Source organism: Ochotona curzoniae, unplaced genomic scaffold (assembly GCF_017591425.1).
Source record: "Ochotona curzoniae isolate NIBS_2020 unplaced genomic scaffold, NIBS_Ocur_1.0 contig_2599, whole genome shotgun sequence".
In the NCBI taxonomy this organism is placed as follows: Eukaryota; Metazoa; Chordata; class Mammalia; order Lagomorpha; family Ochotonidae; genus Ochotona; species Ochotona curzoniae.
The window spans coordinates 7,527,943-7,549,923 of NW_024465520.1; the positions used below are offsets into that span (position 1 = coordinate 7,527,943).

Consider the following 21,981-nt stretch of genomic DNA (forward strand, 5'->3'; position numbering starts at 1 on the left):
TGGGTCCAGGTCCCAGCTCTACTTCTGATCCAGCTGCTTGCTAATGTACATCTTGGCAGGCAGAAAATGGAGGCTCTCAGTGGTTGTATCTCTGACGCCCACATGGGAGAGCTAGACTGAGTGACAGGCTCTCAGCTTTGGCCAGGCCCAGCTCCGGCTTTTCAGGGCATTTGGGGAGTGAAGCAGCAGATGGAAAATTTCTCTCTCTCTCTACCTTTCAAGTAAAACAACAAGTTCAGCTCCTGGAAGCAGCCTTCTCTGGCACTGCATCACAACCTGACACCTGCTATTGTCTCCTATCGTAGAGACCAACTAATGCCTCCTGAAATGATTGCAATCTGAAACCATTTAATCTCAGCATACACTTTTGTCTGACTCTTAACCTGGATTTCTAGTACCAAGAAGACAAGACTGTGTCTGACTTGTCAGTGTCTATTACAGTGGCCAGCACATAGTAGGTGATGAGTTGTGTTTGCAAATAAACACAGTGTGTCTGTATCTGTGGTCCTCAACATTCTGTAATAGAATTACCACGATGGCCAAATGAAAAGCGAATGCCCACCCCCATCCCTGCGATCCCTGCCTACAGACTCCAATTTAACCAGTGTGGTATGGAACTCAGTACTGTGAGAAAGGTCTTCAGGTGGTTTGCAAGTGCAGCCCAGAAAGAAAATCACTGCCCAAAATGAATTATGAGGAACCATGAAAGTATATAAGTCCTATCTTGGGAAAAGAGCTTCTCAGAACTTGGCTTACAAGTTACAAGATGAGAAGAGAGAAAATTACCTAACACACAAGGTGCTGGTGGCAGTGATGGTCAGAAATGCTATATGGTCAAGGCTGAGGAATGGGAACCCAGCTGGGAGCTTGGAGCAGGGGATGGATGGGTGTTTGCCCCAGAAGGCAATGGCTTATTAGGCCCTCAGTGTGAGGAGAATTAGGGTGGCTGAAACACTTGCTGGCCCCATCCCAGTGGATTATCCTTCTCTTCCCACAGCAGGAGTCAGAAGGAGATGCCTGTGGCACTGTGACCAAGCAGCACGTTCTAGACAGATGATGCGGAAGAACTTTTTTCCCTTCCCTTTTCTACTTTGTCCTTGCTCCAGGATGCCAGGGCTTGGGTTTCCATGCAGAAGAAAATCTGTTAAATAAGTGGTCCTGCGATGGTTTTAGCACAAGGAGGCTCCCTCAGGAGCCAAAAATGAGTGGGGAGGAGAAAAGGCAGAAGAGGTCTTTTTCTGTTAACAGGAAGTGAGGCTGCCTGGGCAGTGCACACCACTGAGAGAGACAGGAGGAAATCCCATGGGAGAGAGTTACCTCTGGGGTCTCTTGGTTGTGACTCCTCCACCCCCATCCCAAATACAACCTTTGGCCTCCAAGTGTCAGTGCATGGGGTTGACATTTTAAACGTTTGTGAAAAGAACTCTTCCCTACCATAGTAAGCGTTTAGAACTGGGGTCTTGCCTGAATGTTACAATGCTAGAAAAACACTTCCAAAACTTGAGGGGGCTCTGGGCACCGTATATGGATTTAAGGGGAGACAAGCTAGTCTGTGATTGAAAAGAATCCTATTTGACCCTCAGGCGTGCTTTAGTTGTTATATACAGTTTTTAAAAATTATTGTAAAGTTTGGAGCTTAAAAATAAGGATTAGAGACCTGGAGGGGTGGGATGGAGAAAGCACTGGATGGTTTGGAAGCATAGGCCTTTGCTCTTTGCAAGATGTTGAGCAGGTTCCTTGCTTAACTTTCTCCCTGGTTCTTCCTTCCTTCCCTGCTTCACAGACCCTTACTGAGCACCTGCTTTCACAAGTTTGCTGCTGAACAAGATAGGGAAGTAAGTACAGGGTCCAACTCTTCCTGCATATAAGTGCTTGCTCTGGTTCTTCTGGCATTAGGTTGAGCCAAAAGAAAAAAAGGCCAAGGTGAGATCTAGGACTTAAGTTCGGCATTCCTTGAATCCCGTTGCTATTCAAATACTGGTAGTTTGGTTGTCCATCAAAGCTGTGTTGAATAATCTCTCTTCCAAATGGGCTGCTGTTTTAAATGTCATGGAGGAACTGCAGTGCTAGATGGATATGCTAATGACTAGTAAGCTGTTCTGGCTCCAAATCAGCTTTTTGTTGCTGTGCTTTGGGTTACTGGAGCAAGGTTCCCTAAACCAAGATATTGGCTTTGCCAACTCCCTCCCCTTAGGCTCTGCCAAAAATGAGCCTTGTGAGGAGAGAGAAGTGTCTATTCCGAAATATCACACCCCCAACCCACCCTGTCCCCGGAAGCAGCAATGGGATGTTTCCAACTCCCCACAGCATCCCACCAAGGCACAGTGCAGATCCTCCAGGTCTAAGGTTCAGGGCTGTGGGGCTTCTTTTCCAACTTCTAGGTTCTGGTAACCCTAAATGCTTTGGTTCTAATCTGCAGGGATGGCAACTCCTACCTCGGTCTCCTTTTGGTTTTTATATTTTTCTTCAGTCATCTGACACCTGTTGCGTCAATTTCCTAGAGCTCAAACTTGGTTTTGCATCAAAATCAATTGAAGGGCTTCTTGAAATGCAGATGGCTGAGCCACACACCCCAAGGTTCTGATTGGGGTGGGGCCTGAGATATTGCTTTGCCACAAGATCCTAGATGATGCAGATACTGCTCTCCTGGGACCTTACTTTGAGAACCACTGGTATGTAATAGATTTTCTCTGACAAAATAGTGTGCCTTTTGCTATCTAGCCAGGTTCCAGTTGACTCAGTGGGTCTTGGTTTGTTGGCCCACACCTTGCTCCTGAGTTCTTGCTCTTATGCCCTGGTGTAAAGCCCTTGACCTTCTCCCTACTGATGCTTCAGCCCATTCCTCTCTGGCTCATGTTCTGCTGACTCCATGCACCTGTTCTGTTAATCCCAAGTCATTGGAATTCTGTCCTGTACTGTCTAGGTGACCATGTTAACGTCTCCTTCCTGGGCTAGCTTCCTCAAATGCACCCAACTGTGCCTCAGAAACGTTTGCATCAAATCAAATTCAAAAGCAAGTTTATTTTGGTGCAAATATTGTTACCAATCCATGCATTTCTTTCTTATAAAATGCATTTCCCAAAAACCCTTTTATGTGTTCCATGTATTGATTGGTTTACTGCGGGCCAAGCCTCAAGCTGGATGCTTTGGTCAGAGATACAAAGATGAGAAACACTCGGCTTCTACCCACGCAGGCTAATCATGACCTGGACCAGGGGCAAATGGATCATAGACTTGTGAAAATGTGGAGAGAATATTAGCAGATTCCACACTAGATGCTTTACCTGGGTGAACAGCTGGGTTAGCAAGATCGGGGAAGATCATAGGAAGTACACTCAGGTGACAGCAGACAGGACCAACATAGCCACGTGAGATGAGTGAGCCGTTGTTAACTGCAGGGCTTTGCTCTATAGAGAGAATCTTCCAGGTACTTGCGAGTGAAGAGGAGTTGTGTGGGAGAAGGAAGTAGTGTGCAGAGAAAGAAGGAGCCCCTGGCCTGGGGTCAGGAGGCAGAAGGCAAAGGGCAACTTTAGAAGAAGCAATCTAGCAGGGTTTGCTGAATGCAGTGAGTTGTAATCTTTCTCCAGGAAACCCTCAATAGGAGTACTAGCCTCGGAAACCGTTTTTGCTAGTCTGAAATGCAGTGGAAACAGACCACCGGAAGAGGAACATCTACATGTGGATTATGTATGTGTCTGGTTGTCATTTTCTTAGCTTTTTTTCTTTTCTGCTTTGTAAATATATTGTAAGTGCCCTGTGGCATGAACTGTATTTTATATTCTTTTCCATCAGTCAGCCCTGGTAATTGAGTGACACATATTTATTAATGAAATACTTCCTGGGTTTAGAGTGTATCCTTGGTCTGACCCACCTTCTGTTAGGTTTTACCAAATACTTCCTGCTGTAAATAAGGCGACTCATGTGAGTGGAACACTGCTTTTTTACTCTTTTGTGATGGCATTTATTTAGATAATAAATTTTAAAAGTACATTATAGAATATTTAGGAATACTGATAGCTATAAAAAATTTAAAATCACCCAGTGTTTCCCTGATCAGAGATAAATGCAAACAACAGATCCTAGTTTTACCTGACAGTTTCCATATATACACATACCTGTATCTACATACCAATGCATATGTAAGACATGCAAAATGTATTTTGCATGTGTATGCTGTATTTTAGTATTTAATCAACCTGCATTCATGTTTACAAAATTTTGTATGCTGTTTACCTAATTTTTTATTATACCCTCAAAAATAATTTTTTTTGTTTTAAAAACTTTTAATAGGGATACTAAAATTATGCATATCTGTGGGATACTGTGTGATGTTTCCTGATATGTACATAGTGTTTAATAGCCAGAGTAAATATGTTTTTCTTTTCAAGCATTTAATACGCCTTCATAGTGAAAATATCCTAATTCCTACCCCCTGGTTTTTTTTTCAGTTTGTTTTAATTAGTGAAATATAAAGAACATTGACATCACCTCTCGTTATCCTACTATGCAAGAGAACCCCAGAACTTCTGACTCCAATCCAATCACCAGCACTCACCAGTCAACCTTTTCTCATTCCCCCTTCCCTGAGTACCCCTCCAGTACAGGGCAGTGGTCAGCCAGTGACCACCAAATGCGGCAATATTATCTATCAAGATATAATTTAATGCCAGCACATCATTCATATAAATGAGTATGATACAGTACCTGAATTCCCCTTGGTTGGGTAATTGGGATACTTCCCACTTTTTTTTTTTGTTCTACAGTGAACATTCATCTATGTACACATTTGCGTTCAAAGATAATTTTTTACTTACCTGAAATGAAAGTCAAAAGATACAGTCCTAGTGGACCATGTAGGGTTTCAAAGGGTTTTCCAAAAGCATTGTACATGAAGAAGGCGGTCCCCACCATGGTTAAAACAATAAGGATTGTGGAGAAGAGAATGACATTGACGTGGATGCTCACTGGGATTGCTTGGAGCAAATCTGGGAAAACTGAAGACAGAACAAAAATTAGAAGAAATTTTATTAGCAGCAGTTTGCAAGCATAATTAAACAAATTAAATCCCTCTTTTAAAATTTCAGAATCGCTAAAAATCCCTCTGACGAGTATATTCGCACTTGCTAATTTACAAGGGATTTACAAAAAGGTTTAAAAATAGGATCATTTTCTAGAATTCACCAGTAAAAACTAGAAGGGAGATTTGAGGTCTTTTTTTTTTTCCTGTCCTTGTTCACATGTAATTATCTAATTAACATAACCTGAAACTATAGATCTTAATGATCAAACTTTTAATGACATTTCTCAGTAGTATTTCATAATGCCATTAAATCTGGGGAATGTTTGGGGAAATTCAAACATCATGTTTTTAGATTTACTTTGTCTCCATGTCCATTCCCCCCAAAAATGGTTTCAAGGCCACCCAGAATACAGAATGAGCTATTTTTCAGCTAACTTAAATATTTTGATGTGGCACAAAGCTGTGGGAAAATAATTTCTAGTGCTGAAAAATACCCATATTTCCCATTTCTAGGTTTTGTGTTCAGTACAAGTTCTTCTTTGCAGGGGAAATAAAAGACTTTTTGGGTGGAGGGTCTTATTTGCAGAAGCCCTGGCCTCCGCAGTCTGGGCACGGCCAGTCTGAAGAAGGTCAGTTGAGCCCCTCTGACTTTCCCTGACATTTATCAAGTACTCAACTGACTTACTCAGTGCCCACTCTGTTGCAGGCACTGTTCTGGGAATTGCATGTATAACGATCAGGCAAAATCAAGTCCTTCTTTTCTCATGGAACTTACAACCAAGCACAAGTAGACAGACAGGAAGCAAGTAAATAAACACCCTTGAAACTCTATCTCCCAAGGTGGCCACTACGTGGGGCATGTGGTTGGCCTAAGATGCCCACAGCCCATGCTGGTGTTCCTGGGTTTGAGTCAAGTCCCAGCTCCACTCTCCATCCAGCTTCCTAGTAATGCACACCCTGGAAGGGGAGGTGATGGCTCAGGAGACTGGGTTCCTGTCAATAGTGTGGAAGGCCTGAATTGAGTTTCTGGCTCCCAGGTTTTGGCTACTGGCCATTGTGGGCATTTACAAGGTGAACTAGTAGGTGGAAACACACACGCTCTCTCTGGCTTGCTGTCTCTCAAATAAATTAACAACAAATTAAAAATATGACCACTCTCCGTGACTCCCCTTCTTCCATACACATCAGTTTCCTTTGAAGAGGCAGGGTCTTTTCCTCAATGCCCGTAAGCTTGGGCAGGCCTGTGACTGCCTGGATCTCCTGCGTCCGGCAGTGGAACTCCAGGACGTCAATTCCAGGCCTTGCCTACAAGGGGACCTGCAGTTTCTGCTGCTTCGCTCTTGGGGACTTGAGCTGACATGCAGGAAGTCCAGGCACCCCGAGGAGCCCAGAGGCAGCAGACTTGCACAGAAGCAGCTGTGTTCAAAATCTAACCAGGAATTACTGCTACACTTACTGGCAAACCAGGGCAGGGGGTGGGCCTGGTGGGGGTATTGTGGGTCGCTCCAACTAGGCTGCAGCTCCCACTGGTTTAGGTGAGGGCCAAGTATGTGCTGGGCAGAACCAGGCTGGACTGCAACACCCATTGGTTCCAATGGAAGTCGGGAGTGAGAACAGAACCAACCCAACAATTGCAACCACCAGCTGATTGGAGCGATGGACGGTGCCTGGCCCTGTACTTGTTAGCACATACAAGAAGTTTCTTAGGAGATCTTCCTAATTAAATACTGGACTCAGAATCCTGACGAAGAAAAGAGAGAAGACGGAACAGGTCAACCAACTATCTCAGCTATGGTGGACTATGTCAATCAGTGGATTTTTCAAAGACCGCATAGTGCTTGGAGTGGCAAGATTGACAGCAATTCATAACTATTGCAATATCAAAACCACTTGAGCAAGAACCTCAGAGCATGCCCTACATCCGGGACCTGGGGAGGGTGGGAAATTGGGTGGGCTTCTCCCTTAATACCCCCCTTTAAACATGAAGGTAACAATATGGAAAACATACTAGGATTATCCACTTTCCTGTAGCCCTTGAACCTTCTTACCCTAATTAACTATGTAAAGAATGTTAAAATAAAATTTTATAAAAAAAAAAAATCTAACCAGGAAAGCCACTAAATGACTGTAACCTAGATGCTGGGTACCTGCCACGGTGCGGGAGAGGGACCAAAACCAGACTGAATTCATGCATTTTTATTTTAAGCTGCTGAGTTTTGTGGTGGGCTGATATGTAGTGGGAACAATAGGATGTGGTTGGCCCTGGATGTTCACGGCTGCTGGTGCAACAAACCGGGGATGGAAAATATTCAGGGGAAAAAAAATAGCATCTGTACGGAACACATACGGGCTTTGTTTTCCCTTGTCAATGTTTCTTTCTCAACAATGCTGTATAACAACTGCTTACATGTAATTTACTTTTTCTTAGGCATTATAAGTAATCTAGAGATGACAGAGTGTCCTAGACAATGTAATTAGGTTATAAGCAGACAGCACACCTTTTTATGTAACACTGGAGAATTCATGGATTTTGTATCTGCAAAAGTGAATTTAGTATAAGCTTGACTCTACCAGGATATCATGGCTACAGTGCTCTGATCCCCACAGAACAATCCCACGTCCACCCCCCTCCCACCAACCCCTCTCAGCAGGCTGCCCCTCTCTGGCTCAGTCCTGACTCAGTGTCCACACATGTCTAGGGATGACTGTGCGTTCAGGTACCACTGCTGTGGTCCAGTGAAACAGCAATCAGGGATTTGGAATGAGCTGGTGAGAGGATGAGATGGTCAGGGAAGTGGCCCTGGAGCTGAGATCGAAATGCGGAATGAGAAGACAGATGCATGAAAAGATCAAGCAGAAGAACAATTCCGTGAGAAGGAGTGAGCCAGCGCCTGGAACTTGCTGACTGGTGGGAGCAGGTGGATGAGATCCTAGTCGGAAGTCTACAGTTCTTTCTATATTGACTGGGAAGCCACTGGAGATTCCTGAGTGGGAGAGTGACATTATCATCTTCTTGATGCCCCAAGACCGCTCTGACTGCCCAGCGGTGACTAAGGGGGTGACAGAGGACAACGTGCTTCGGAGAGACCTGGGGGAAGCTATTTGCAGAGAAAGGGACAGGAGCCGTGCCTAAGGTGGTGACAAGCTGTCAAGTTGGGGAAATAGAAGATCTTCGCCTAAGCAATCCAATAAGGAGTGATACTGTTAGCTGAGATACCAGGGTATTTCCAAAAGCTAGTGGAAAATGGAATTAAAAAATAAGTTTATTTTGGTATCCAAAAAAAAAAAGAAATCCATGCATAGCCTTTCAAAATATGCATTTTCCATGAATTTTTCAGCAAGCAGAGGAAAGATTTGGCAATGTGGGCAAGAAGTGAAGTAAGAATTCTGCTTTAGATATTGAAGTATGAGGCACCATTTAGATCTTATACCTATATCATGTAGGGTCTGTATGTCAGGGGTCAAGGAGCAAACTAATGTGAGTAGCAGGGCTGAGCCTAACTGAGGCAAGCAAGGCACCTAGCGATTGGAATGAGATGCAATCAGTTTTGGGTGCCAGCCCTTCATTTGCATGAAGCCCAAAGTGGATGTCTTAGATTTGAGGTGCAGGATGCCTCCATGGCCTCACCCTGGTCCCAGCCCTGGGATCAAAACACAATGGATGGCCCAGCACTATGGTATAGTGGGCAAAGCTGATGCCTACAATGCTGGCATCCTTTATGGGTGACGATTCAAGTCTCTGCTGCTCCACTTCCTGTCCAGCTCCCTGCTCATGGCCTGTGAAAAGCAGGGGAAGCTGGTCTAAGTACTTGGGACCCTGCTACCAATGTGAGAGACCTGGAAGCAGCTCTTGGTTCCTGGCTTTGGTATGATCCAGAGCTGGTCATTGTGGCCATTCGGGGAGTGAACTAGCAGATGAGAAGTCTCTCTCTATCTCTCCCTCTCTCTGTAACTGCCTTTTGAATAAATAAATCTTTAAAAATAGAATAAAATAAACTACCCACAATGGAATGGATGTGGCCAAGGGAGAAGCTAGAGAAAGGAGAAGGGGACTGGAAGAAGCCCCAGCCTCCTCCACCTCTTTATTCTTTTAATTATTAAACTTTTTTTTTTTTACTTGAGACAAACAAAGGGAGGAAGGATGGAGGGAGAGAGGATGGAGAGAGAAAGAGAGAGAGGTAGAGACAGACAGAGATTCTTCTCTTTGCTGTTCTCTCCCCAAATACCCGCGGTGGCTAGGATGCAGAAGCCAGGAACCCAGATTTCAATCCCATATGGGTGGCAAGGACTCAATTCCTGATGCCATGCTGGCAGGAAGCTGGAATTGAACATTGCAGCCAGAAGAAACCAGCTACTTGCTGTGGGATGTAGACCCTCTTACCTTTTTCTTCATGGCTGAACCAAACACCTGCCCAACTCTGAACCTTTACCTGATGGTTTGGCATTTTTTTAGAAACGTTTTCACAAGCATTTCTACCCAGTGAAGACGTAAATAACCTTTTAATAATTAAAGGTGAAATACATATATCTCTGCAGCTGGTATAAATGGAAAGAAGCACCCGAATGCAAAGCGTAGATATTATTTGTAGATACGGTTTGTGTTTTGAATAAATCATTTGGCAGAGTTTGAGCTCATTAGAAAAAAATTGAACGTGGATTGGAGATTAGGTGATATTTTATAATTGTAACTGATTTTATTTGGTTATGTTAATAATGGGTAATTGGGTGGACAAATTATATATATAATTCCTCAGCTTGAGGGAATGGGTGGTGGCAACTCCCAGGCTGCACGCTCACAGCAGCCGAGTTCCCGTGAGTGATTGCAGGGGCCAGTCGGCCCTGTTTGCCAGGCACATTGCAGGGGCCACTAGGCTCTGTTTGCCAGGCAAATCACTGTCTTATAGTTCCAGGGACACAGCCGGCCTTACTTTACACTTCCTGCCTTAGGCTATTTCCAAGTGGTAACACAGCACAACCAATCTAACCTGCTATTCTTGCACTGGGTCAGTTGTTGAGTTGGTGTCTCTATAGTCGTTACCAAAAATACCTGCCTTCATGCAGCTCCCCACCTGTGAAACCTCTGACACTCTAATTGTCTAAATTGAAAATTGTTGCCAGATTGAAACAACTGTAGAAAGAAATTGCCCTGATTTTGTTTCTGGAAAGAAAAATCTAGAAGCCAAAAATCTAGAAGCCAAAATCTAGAAGCCAAATCTAGTCAGGCACTGCATTTTAATTATTATAAATTCTTTTTCAATCCTTACTGCTGCACGTTATGCTTGCATTCTCTCAGTTTTTTCCTTTCCTTCTGTCGTTTTAGATCAGAAGTCCCTGTGTCTAAGGCAGACATCTGGCCCAGCAGTTAGGGCACCTGCAGCCCCCATCGACCCACCTGGGTCTGATTCTCAGCCTCGCCCTGCCTCCTGGGCGGCAGCAGCAATGGCTCGGTAATGCGATCTCTGCCACCTTCACAGGAGACTTGGATGGAACTCCTAGTGCCCGTCTCATTCTCTCTCCCTCTCCCATGCCCTCTGCTTTCCCTCCCCCTTGATCCACTTCTCTTACTTGCTGTTTTCAAAACAGCAACAACAAATATCAGGAGATGTTCCTTTAATGATGCTGAATATTGTGTAGCTAGGGTCTTATTTGGTCTTTCTGTTTTTTTTTTTAAGGTTTTAGATTATAGTACAGAAAAAGCACTTGAGCTTTTTGATTGGTGGAGGAGGTATCATTAGTCTAGTAAGTCACTTCTGGCCTCCAGAAATTACTTGATTAGCTGTTGACAAGTGAAAGAGAATTTTTTTTACTGTAACAGGCAGTTGATGCCACGGTAGTGGCATGGCTTCGGGCTGTGTGTTCAGAATCTTGCTCCCTCCTTTTGGGTCTCTGAGCGTGGATTCCCTCTCCAGGTCTTTGCATCAGGGCATCTAGCTGTCATCCTGAAAACACCCAGAGCCCAGCTCCCCTCTTTCCAACCCAAGATCAGCACACTTCTCTAAAGAGCAATGCAGAACAATCAACATAAAACAACCAGCGATTGCATAGCATTTGCTTTAAATGTATTGTATAATGCAAGAAAAATACAGAATAATTCCATCATCTGGGAGCTCCTCGTGCCTGTGCTCCACCTGCCCCCTGCCTCCTGCACCTGTGTGTGTAATGTTTAGAGAAAAGCCAGGTGTTTTCCAAAGCCCTGGTGCCAGTTCCGCCTTTCTGCCAGGAGTGTTTGAAGTCCCTGATGTTTTGCATTTTTGCTGGCATGTGGCAGCTCTTTCTATTTTTTTAATGGTACCCTTTGAATAGTTGTGTAGTTTAACTTTCATTTTTAAAAGATTTACGCATCTTTGTTTGAGAGGCAGATTTATAGAGAGGAGAAACGCACCTGCACGAACACACAGAGAATTTGCATCTACTGGTTCGTTCCTTAAATAGCCACAACAGCCAGAGCTGAGCTGATCCAAAGCCAGGAGCCAGGGGCTTCTTCCATTTTTCCCACATGGGTGCTGAGGTGCAAGGGCTTGGACCATCCTCTGGTGCTGTTTTCAGGCCACAAGCAGGGAGCTGAATGGGAAGTAGAGCTGCTGGGACACAAACCAGCAACCGTATGGGATCCCGGCACTTGCAAGGCAAGAATTTAACCACTGAGCCATTGCTCTGGGCCCCTGTCATTCTCTTTGAGTGCCCTTTGAAGAGCAGTTCTTATTTTTATGAAGTTCAACTTATCCATTTTCTTATGCCAAATCTTAGATGACTTTGCTTAGCACAAGATCACAAATATTTTCTTTTATAATTTTCTTCTTCCAGATTTCAGTTTAATGTTCATGTTTAAATCCGTGCCCTACGTTGTAAACATGTTTTGTATGTGTACCAGGCAGACACAAGAAACGGCCTACTCTATGAGCGCAACATTCTGCAAGAGACAGGATAATGAGGGCAGAGCATAGTTCTGTGGGCTCCCCCAGTGGGATGGGGAGCAAGAGAGGGTTTGGGGAATGAAGGAAATATTGTATCTCCATTGACCTGATCCTCACAGGTCTAACTGCATTGGCTGAAATGAATAGACCTGTTCACATCAAAAGAATACATTTTACCGTTGTGAACAATGCCCATAAGATACCTGATTTAATAAAGGGTGTGGAACAATAGGCTTTTTTTTTTCTAGAGATATAACAATTTGGGACACAAGAAGGAAGGGTTTCCTGAAAAGAAAGGAAAAGGAAAACTGACAGAGGAGAGCATTCCAGGTTCGAGCTTCCTGAGCAGGTGACAAGTCTCCATTTTCTTGCATAAGTGAGATGTCCAATGGGGCGACCTGAGGAAGGGCCAGGTATTTGAAATGAGCCAGAGGAGGCGCCCATTCCAACTTCTTTTCTACCTGGGAGCTCCCTACGCCTTGATTTTTTTAGAAGAGAAACACGGGTCCTTCAAAAAATGATGGAAAAATGGAATTCAAAGATAAAATTTATTTTGACACAGACACTTTTTGAAATTCATGCACATGAGGGGGTCTTCACAAAAGTTCACAAATTATGTATAGCAGGAATAACAGTATGTGTAGATTTCAAAATGTATTGTACCCGAATAAGCTGGGAATAAAATAACCATTTTCCATAAACTGGTTGAAGGTCGTGTAAAACTCAGAGTAATTTTCAGTCAAGTCTGAGGACTCATTGTCTCAGGGAATGAAGTTACTAGTGCAGGGCAGGTGCTCAGCAGTGGGTCCACCGAGGTGTCTCCATCTCCCTTCTTGCCTCCTTGAAGATGCTCTGGAGGCAGCATCACTGCTCCTTTCTTGGCCATGTCATTGGCTTCCCTTGCTCTGCTGGATCTACCTCATATGTGCACAGACAAGCTGCCCTTTCCTCATCTCAAGAAGCAACTCTCAGTTAAGTATTCCTCCAGCTACTGCGCCCTTGCTTTATCCGTCTTACAACAAAACCCAGAGTTGCCTCTCGCCTCAGTTTCTCGTTCTTCTCTCCACTTGGTCTTCTGCAACTATTGCACTGCTGCAATGCAACAGGGCCCCAGTGTATCTCACAGTGCCCATCCAATGGTCAATTAGAGAATTGGCCCTCATTTTACTGGGCCTAAGTTTGTGCCACAGCTCACTGCCTAGGAATGCTTCCTGTCCCTGGCCCGCACAGAGCCCATGCCCCTAATTTTCGCTCCTGCTGCAGTGGCTGCTTGATTGATCTGCTCTGTCTGTCCAGCCTCATCTCCTGAGTCCCTTTGAGGCTGTCCTTGGATCTCTTCCCCGGCCCTCTCTCTCTTGGTGCTCTATTCGGTGTGACAAACACAATGCAGATTCCCTGAATGTCTTCCAGTGCCCACTCCTCTCCCTGAGCAGAAACAGGTCCCTGTTTTCTTCTGTGATATGTCTAATGGGGCAGCCTGAGGAAGGGCCAGGCATCATCTTTCTAAGGACTTGGAACTGGCATCTCAATGAGTCCAGACCGAATTTGTATACTTCTCTTCATCATACCTGTTCCTTCAGCCATCTGCAATACAATGCAGCTGTTGGCTGACCTAGCCTTTCTCAAAACCCATCATCCTTGATTCCTATTTCATATTCCGCTCACCACAAGCACCCAGTGGCATTGCTTTCATAATCAGACCATTCTGCACCTTCCTCACTGTTCCACCCTGACCAAGCTGCCATCATCTTTCACTTGAACCATGGCAAGGTCTTCCTAGTTGGCCTTCTTGCTTTCACAAGCACTTCCTATAATTTACTCTCAACCCCACAGTCAGAAAGAGCTTGAAGAAGTGATCTGGTTGGACCAGCACTGTCATGCTACAGGTTCACCAGCTGCTTATGTCACAGCATCTTGTATCCGAGTTTGGGTTCAAGTCCCGGCTGCTCTACTGCCACTCTAGTTCCCTTCTGAGTGCCTGGCACAGCAGCAGGTGATAACCCACATCCCTGAATCCCTATCACCCACGTTATAGACCCAGATGGTGTTCCTGACTCCTGGAATCGACCTGATACAGCCCTGGCTGTTGTGCCTTTCAAATAAAAATCATCCTTTAAAAACAGGAATAAATTGATTTGTATCACTCTAGTACAATCACCTCTTACTCTGAGAACAAGTCGACAAGGGCATAGTCACTGGGCTTCAGGAGTCTTTGTTATTTTTCTAACCACTCTGTCCATGAAATTGTCCTGCTACAGATAATATTGTATATTTCTCTCTGTGTTATTATATGTATTTCTTTTTAAACTGTAAGGTTTTTTTTTTCGTCCCCCATCACAAGCCACTTTTCACTTCCTTAGGAGGACATTGCTCCTGCTGAATCCATGATTGTCTTGGACCCATACATGTTTCCATGCTGGATATTTTCATACATGTTGGATGAGTGTGGTCTTCTTTGACTTGAATATGGAGACGACAGACTCTGCTCTGCTTAGGCCTGGGAATTCCTAACAGAAAGTGAGTGGAATGCAGTTAATGCCACAGAGTTGAACAGGCAAGGAGGAAGAGGAGCAAGCGTGGACAAGCCAGGACCAGAGAAACAGAGGAGCCCTGCTGGCTTCCACCATATGGGACTTTTGGTTAAACCAGGGTTTTTCCATTGGGAAGCAAGCTGTGTTAAGCCATTTCTGGGGAACTGTAGCAAGAGAAACTAGAGTGAAAGGGGTTTGGAGGAATCCTGGGTCGCAGAAATGAAGCATAGTCTGGAGGTGCTAGGACCCAGAGCCCTGGGTGTTTTGTTTTGTTCCATTTTACTTTTAGAAATTGAAAGACCTGAATTGGCAACTGGAATGGAATTTCAAATCCTTTTATTAAATGGAAAATGTTAATCCACATACTTGGGGGATTGTCAAATCATTATATGGAAACTGACTGCTGTTGGGCAATAGGTTTAAAGTTTGGGATTGGAGAAAGAATGTGCCTCCAACCTGAACATAACAGAGCTTGCTTTATTTTTTTTTTTTCCTGGTGAACGGAGCATGAGGAATAGAGGGAAACTTACTCCTTATCTCGCTTTTCATTTTTAGAAAAGTTTATTTGAGGAGGACATTTCTTATTTGTGGACAGTACCATACCAATCTCTATCAAAATAAAAATTTCACCCTTAGACCACCCAACATTAAGGCAATCTTTCTGTCATTTTTTTCTCTTTTTCACATTTTTGTCATTTATTATTTCTTTCTTATGTTACTACTATAATCACAATGTAATTTTGAGATCACATTCTATTCTTTTTCTTTAAAGGTCTATTTATTTGTTTGAAAATTTAAGTTACATACAGAGAGAGGGGAAGAGAGAGATGTCTTTCATCTGCTGCTTCACTCCTCAAATGGCTGCAGTGACTGGGGCTAGCACACACCCGCCAAGGAGCCTGGAGCTCCATCTGGGTCTCCCTTGAGCGTGCAAAGGCCTAAGCTCTTGGACCATCCTCTACTGCTTTTCTGGGTGCATCAGCAGGAAGTTGGGTTGGAAGAGGAGCAGCTGGGACTTTAACAGTCACACATATGGAATGCTAGGACTTCTGGAGGCAGCTGGACCTGCTGCTGCACAACACTGGCCCACACATTCTGTAATCCCCACTCAGAGTATGTGCAATTTTCTATGTCATATGTGCTGCCTTCCTAGCTGTTATTTGGATAACTGCATGCATTGTTTTTCAAATTGATTTTTCTTTTTTTTTTTAAATTTGAAAATTAGAGAGAAACAGAGAATTTTCTGTCCTCTGTCTGGTTCATTTCCCCAAAGACTGTAACAGACAGGGTTGGGCCAGGCTGCAGCCGGAGCCTGGAACTAACACAGGTCTCCTGCAATTGGAAGGCACCCAAGTACTTGAGCCATCATCTGTTGTCTTCTAGGGTGTGCATTAGCAGGAAGCTGGACCAGAAGCAGAGCAGCCATGACTTGAACTAGTCACTCCAATGTGGGATACAGCGTGTCAAGCAATGACTTTAGCCACAGTACTAAATGCCCACCCCTGGGTGATTTTACCAAACTGATACCCTGCTGTCCATTGGGTCATCTCCTATAGTTGAAGTGTTATACTTCATGCTTCCCCAAACATCTTAATACTCTTTTCTTCTTTATTTTGGGGATAGTGATGAATGGGAATAACCTTTTGGACACATTTTCAAGAAGAACATGACTTGGTGTGGCACAGAATACTTGTTAAATGAATGCTAGGTGTGGCAGAGAAGCATTAAGCTAAACACCAGGAGAAATGCTTTGTAACACGCTTATGAAACTTTTTCTACTGTATTCAAAGTTTTATTCCCCTTCTGATAAGTCTGAAGAGAAAAAAAATTTTTTTAAAATACATACACATGGGGGAACATGACAACAGCTCACTGAGGCCTGCAGAGGATGTCTAGTACCTTGGAGGGCAGAACAAATTGGAAAGCTCTTTGGCTAAGCTTTGACATCACGTATCTGGGTGAATGGAGACTCTAGTTAGACTGTGTCAGTCAATGCACCTTGGAAGGATTTCCTCAACCTTGCAGCAATAAAATCAACAGCATCTCAGAACTATCAAAACCACTTAAGCAGGAGCCTTGGGGCATGCTCTACATTGGGGACCCTGGGATGACATCCGGCGACCGTCCCCAATTTGTGGGTACTGATGCAAATGGGCAGCTGTAGTGTCCCTTCCTCTTCCTCCACACTTTCCCCAAATATAGGAAGAAAAATGGAGATTGGAAACGGTTGTCTCATCCATTTTCCTCCATTCTTCCATCCTCCCCATTCTAATAGGTGATCCACATGGGCATGCATTCTGTCTAAACATTATCAAAAATAAAACAAATTTATTATATTAAAATAACAATAATCCAGGCAGAACCAGAGAGCTAGAAGAAATTAGGCCCTGGGTTCTCTAGCCTTGTAGCAGAACAGAGGCATCCGAATCACAGCAGGGACAGTGTGAGGAAGGAAATCCACCCTGCCCGTCTCGGTGTGCAGAGGGAGACTGTCACACCCAGGTTACTTCGGTGTGCTGCTAGGGAACAGCCAGCCACCAGTTAGTGACCGGGCATGGCAACCCCGGCTCGGAGATCCTGGCCATCAGAAAGCTGGCCTCCTGAACTCATGGAGGGAGTGGATTTTAGGTTGTGTCCAACAGTATCTGACTCAAAGGGGCTCAGAAAAAGCTGGTGAATGGAACTTTCAAATCACACAGAGAAAGCAGGATCTATCGGCTCCATGGCCACTCCCTGTACCTTCTCCATGGTGTCCAGCCTTCTCTTCATTCTTATTGAAAGAACTGGGGATGTTTTCCCTCTCCTGTCCTGGGTTTGTGCATTCAGACCCTCCCAACCTTTCATATTTCACTAGGGTCTTTCCATTACCTACCTGGCTGTCTATTCATCCTTCTCTCCTGTTCTGTTGCCTCAATCCTTCCCATTGTGTACACACACACACACACAGACACACAGAGCCAGGCCTTAGCTATTCCCCAGCTAGTTCCTGACTTCCAGGTTTCTCTTTCCATCCCCAGTCCTTGTGGCTGGGCACTCACTTCCACTCTCGTCCTTAGCTCTTGAAGGGCCCCCTTTCTGCCCCACTCCATCAGAGACACTTGGGCAGGATCGCCTGCGACCTTCTGGTTGTAACACTTGAAGAACATTTTTATTTGACATTTCCACGCTGGTTGGGCTGTTGACCATTGCTTCCTTGATGACAGCCTCTGCCCAGCTTCGCCACAGCTGATCTCCTTCCTCCTTACTGACCCTTCCCGCAATCTCTTCGCAAGTTCGCTCTCCACCAAGTCCCCGCTCTCTACCTGAACCTATCCGTGGCTTCTAGGACACGCCAGCATCCAGCCTCTCATTTGATTTCCTTCATCGGACATCTTCATCTTCAGTTAGAGTTGAACAACTGCCTCTCATCTGCCAATTCCCAAGTCTCTGCTCTACTCCAGGTCTCTCTCTTAATACCCACCTTTGTGACGCGGATGGACAGCTCTTGAGTTAATTTAGAGCTCAAATGAAACATGACCCTGAGCAGTTTCATCGTCCCTCTGCATTCTGGACTCTGTATTTCTTATCTCAGTGAATTGTAACAACAGAAATCAGTGGTTAGAGACTGACAGAAACACTGTCGTTTTCGTCCAGCCAAAATCCAGAGTGGATCGTCTGGAAGTTCTGCTCATTTTTCATTCTGAATCTTTTAAAGAGATTCCCCTTCCTTTCCTCTTCCTCTAAGGTCTGAGCTTAATCCCCCGTGTGTGAGTACTGGAGTCGCCCTCTGACTGGTCTCTCTCTCTCTCTCTCTTCTTTTAATCCATCTGTTGTCCTGTCGCAGATTTTAACTTCCTTCGTTGCTTTCACCTTGCCTAGTGGATAGAATTGATTCTGTCTGTTCAGCAAACACGACCTGACACATTTGGTTGCTGCCTTCCTCTGCAGCAATGCCTTGCCCCTTTTCTTTATTCTTTCTCTCATTACAAGCTCTTTACATCTTAGCTCCTGCTCTTCTTTTATTGTAATGCATATTAATGTCATTTAGTGAAATATAGCTTATCCTTAAGATCCATGCTCTGGTTTCCCCGTGCTGTGCCCTCAGTGTGGGACCTTCATTGTTAGAGCTTTCTGAACAAATACAAGAATTGTGAGAGTGATTAATCTATTAAATGGTAGATATTCCTAACTTGGGCTTGCGGTAGGATTGCATATACTGGACCCTCTGAGTTTGTATGTGGCTGTGTGTGACACACTTTGGCCAAGAAAACATGAGTGAAAGTGGCAAGTATCAGTTCTAGGTCAGAAAACTTAAATACCACAATCCATTATCTCTGTTATAGTAGAGGGGCTGGGCTCCAGGTTGGACATCTGGCTGATCTCTGAAAACAGATACATGAACAAGCACATCTCTGCAGATTTAAACTTAGCAAGTTTGGACTTAATTGTTATTAAATATAACCTAGCCCATCCTGATTGATGTAATCATTTATTTGAAAACACTTATGCTAGATTCCAAGTTGTTGCACAAGCTGTCTAATTCTTTTCTCATCTCCCCAGTATAGAACAAGGCTTAAATACATTGTAGATACCCAATGATCTTACTGTGGGCAGGGTGCTTGAAGGCACAGTCACTCTTTAACTTAGAAATCACCATGTCTTGCCTGTGAGGTCATGCTGTTTTCAGCAGGTCATTGCAGAGTCACAAGGATGAAATGAGAAATATTTCCCGTACTAACTGTTAAGGATGCCCCTTTATTGCTGGCCATTAATTCTTGTTTTATTTGATTTCTCTAAATGTATGGCTTTCATTTCAGTTGTCTTAACATTTTATTTTCTTTCTGCTGGGTTCTTCTGTTACATTTTATCCTGAAATTTGGTTCTGCTCTTTTCTAATGTTGATTCCAATCCAAAAATCATAGCTTTTATCCTACAAATCTTAAACACGGATTAGTAAATTTAATCTAAATCCACATATAGTGACATTTAACTAGGAGAAATAGGTGACTGGAATATAAAATACTATCAAAGTAAAAGAGGTACAGATACTCATGGCAGGGGGGACAGAGAGCCAGGCATTAACCGAGATGACATGGCAGGTAGACAAGAATGTGGGAAAGCTGGTGGTTAGTCTGATTTTGCCATTCACCATGCATGTGGCTCCCTTGTCAATGGCAACAAAGTTGAGCTTCTAGAAACTGAAGGTAGAATGATGATTACCAGAAGCTAGAAAGAGCAAGAGGGGGCGAGGAGGAGGTGGGAGATTAGACAGCCTGAACAAAGTTATAATTACATAAGAACAATATGTTCCAGTATCCTATTGCATAGTAGAATGATCATAGATGATCATTTGTACCAAATATTTAAAATAGATTAAAATAGATGTTAAAGTAGAATTTTGAATATTTCATTACAAAGATAGGATTTCTGTTTCTCTCAAATGAGTAAAAATGATTAACAACAAATGATCAATGGTTGAGGGGATGGATATGCTGATTTAGTCAATACCCAAAGTATAGAGGAATTGAAACATCACATCACATTGTAAAGAGAAATCTCTCATCTGCTGGTTTGCCACCCAAATTTCCAGAATAGCCAGGACTGGGCCAAGCCAAAGTGATGAGCTAGGAGTTCAATGTAGGTCTCCCCTCTGGATGGCAGAGGTTCAACACCCTGAACCGCTACCTACTGCCTCCCAGGCTGTGTACAGCAAGGGGTTGGGATAAGGGCAGAGCTAGGGCTCAAATCCAGTGTGGAATATGGATGTCCTTAGTGGTGACTTAATAACTACACCCAATGTGCCCTCTGAAACATCACATTGTGCCCCTACTTGTACAATTTTTAGGTGAGAATTAAAAATAAAAGAAGGCAGGTGTTAGGGTACAGTGGGTTAAGCTTCCACTGAGGTTACCTGCACCCCATGTTGAATGCCTGGGTTCTGTTCCTACCTGTGTGCCCAGCACAACTTCCTGCTAACATGCTTCCTCAGAGGCAGCAATATTTGAGTCCCTGGCTCCTGACTTCAGCTGGGTCCAGCCCTATCTGTTACAACCCCTTAAGAAAGGAAGCAGCAGATGGAAGATCTCCATCACCCTTTATGTCACTCTTTCAATTGAAGGAACATTTTAAAAGGCACAGAGCCTACAAGTTACATAGATGAGATTACGTCTATGGAAGTTCTTTGTAAATTTTAAATAATTGCCGCCATTTTTTTAACATCATGAGAACAGTAGGAAAGTTGTACTTCTGAGAACAAGGAATGTCGGAGCTCAAGGCAGAGAGAATGTCAGTATTTTTGTCTCTGGAACAGGCGTGGGGAGTAAATGTGTTATTTGGCCCCCAAATGGTCAGAGTACATCTGTGAATTGGGATTGAAGAGTGCCCCCCTTAAGAGTCCTTGGAACTCTGACAAACTTTCTGTGCGGTGGCTTAGGCTTGTTTCTTCCCAACCAGGAGGGTGACTGTTGCTATAAATACACCAGGAACCGAAGATTTAGGGTTACTAATGTGATGCCTGTCACACATTTTACTCACTGTCTAACAGATTGTTCCCATTCTCACTTCGGTTTCCCTTGTGCAATTTCCTGGACCGTCTCTGTAATGGCTTGCTTAAAATGATGTTTGGACTGATAACAGAGCTCTGATGGTGACCCCAGAGAGGCTCTGCAGGAAGCAGACTCTGTCCACGGGAGACAGACAGATGGAGCTCAGAAGGCTGGCTGGCTGGATTTCTCTATTAAGCATGCTTGTTTTTAAAAATATTTATTGTTTACATTTTATTTGAAAAGCAGAGAGAAAGAGATAGGTTTCTATGTATGCGTGTGTGTGTGTGTATACACATATATACATTTAATATATGTACCCAGAGAGAGAGGGAGGGAAAGAGTGAGGGAGGGAGAGAGGAAGAGAGGGAGAGAAAGTGTGCTTCTGTTTGCTGCTTCATTCCCCAAATACCCACAAGAGCTAGAGCCAGGCCTGACTGAAGCCAGGAGCCAGGAGCTCTTTCCAGGTCTCCTTTATGGGTTGCAGGTAGTCAAGTACTTGGATCGTTACTCATCATCCACTGCCCCCCAGGCTGTGTATAAGCAGAAGCTGAGTGGAGAAGTGGGGACAGAGGTACAACTGTGTAGCAAGCTAATCCTCTGACTGCTAATGCTAATATTCCATATGGGCACAGATTCTAGTTCTGACTGCTCCACTACTGATCCAGCACCCGGCTTATGGCTGGCTGACCCAAGTCCTTGGAACCCTGCACCCGTATGGGAGACCTGGAAAAAGCTCTTGGCTCCTGGATTCGTATCGGCTCAGCTTTGGCCACTTGGGGAGTAAACTGGCAGATGGAAGATTTTTTCTCTCTTTGTAGCTCCCTTTCTCTCTGTTAAAAAAAAAAATCATAGTAAGCAGCAGCAGCTGAGTAGGTGCTCGAACCTGGGCCCTCTGACGTGGGATGCAGGTCTCCTGAGTGGGGGCTTAACCACTGCACCAAATGCCTGCCCTCTTAGAGTACCTTGGGAACCTGTCTGAGATGTTGCACCAG

At 44.2% G+C, this 21,981-nt stretch overlaps 1 protein-coding gene across 3 annotated transcripts in view; it reads right to left on the reverse strand.

Moving 5' to 3' along the window:
• CLRN1 (clarin 1) overlaps positions 1–21,981 on the reverse strand; it is a 42,009-nt gene that overhangs the window by 9,424 nt on the left and 10,604 nt on the right. Inside the window, exons 2-4 of one of the 3 annotated variants that reach the window (XM_040974918.1) lie at positions 4,815–4,994; positions 3,896–3,916; positions 2,767–2,784 (exon numbers count right to left, since the gene is read on the reverse strand). The exons of 1 other annotated variant lie outside the window; for it this stretch is intronic. In XM_040974918.1, coding sequence (XP_040830852.1) covers positions 2,767–2,784; positions 3,896–3,916; positions 4,815–4,994 — 219 coding nt within the window. The remainder of the gene's footprint in view (positions 1–2,766; positions 2,785–3,895; positions 3,917–4,814; positions 4,995–21,981) is intronic. One more of the 3 variants, XM_040974919.1, reaches the window with a different exon arrangement.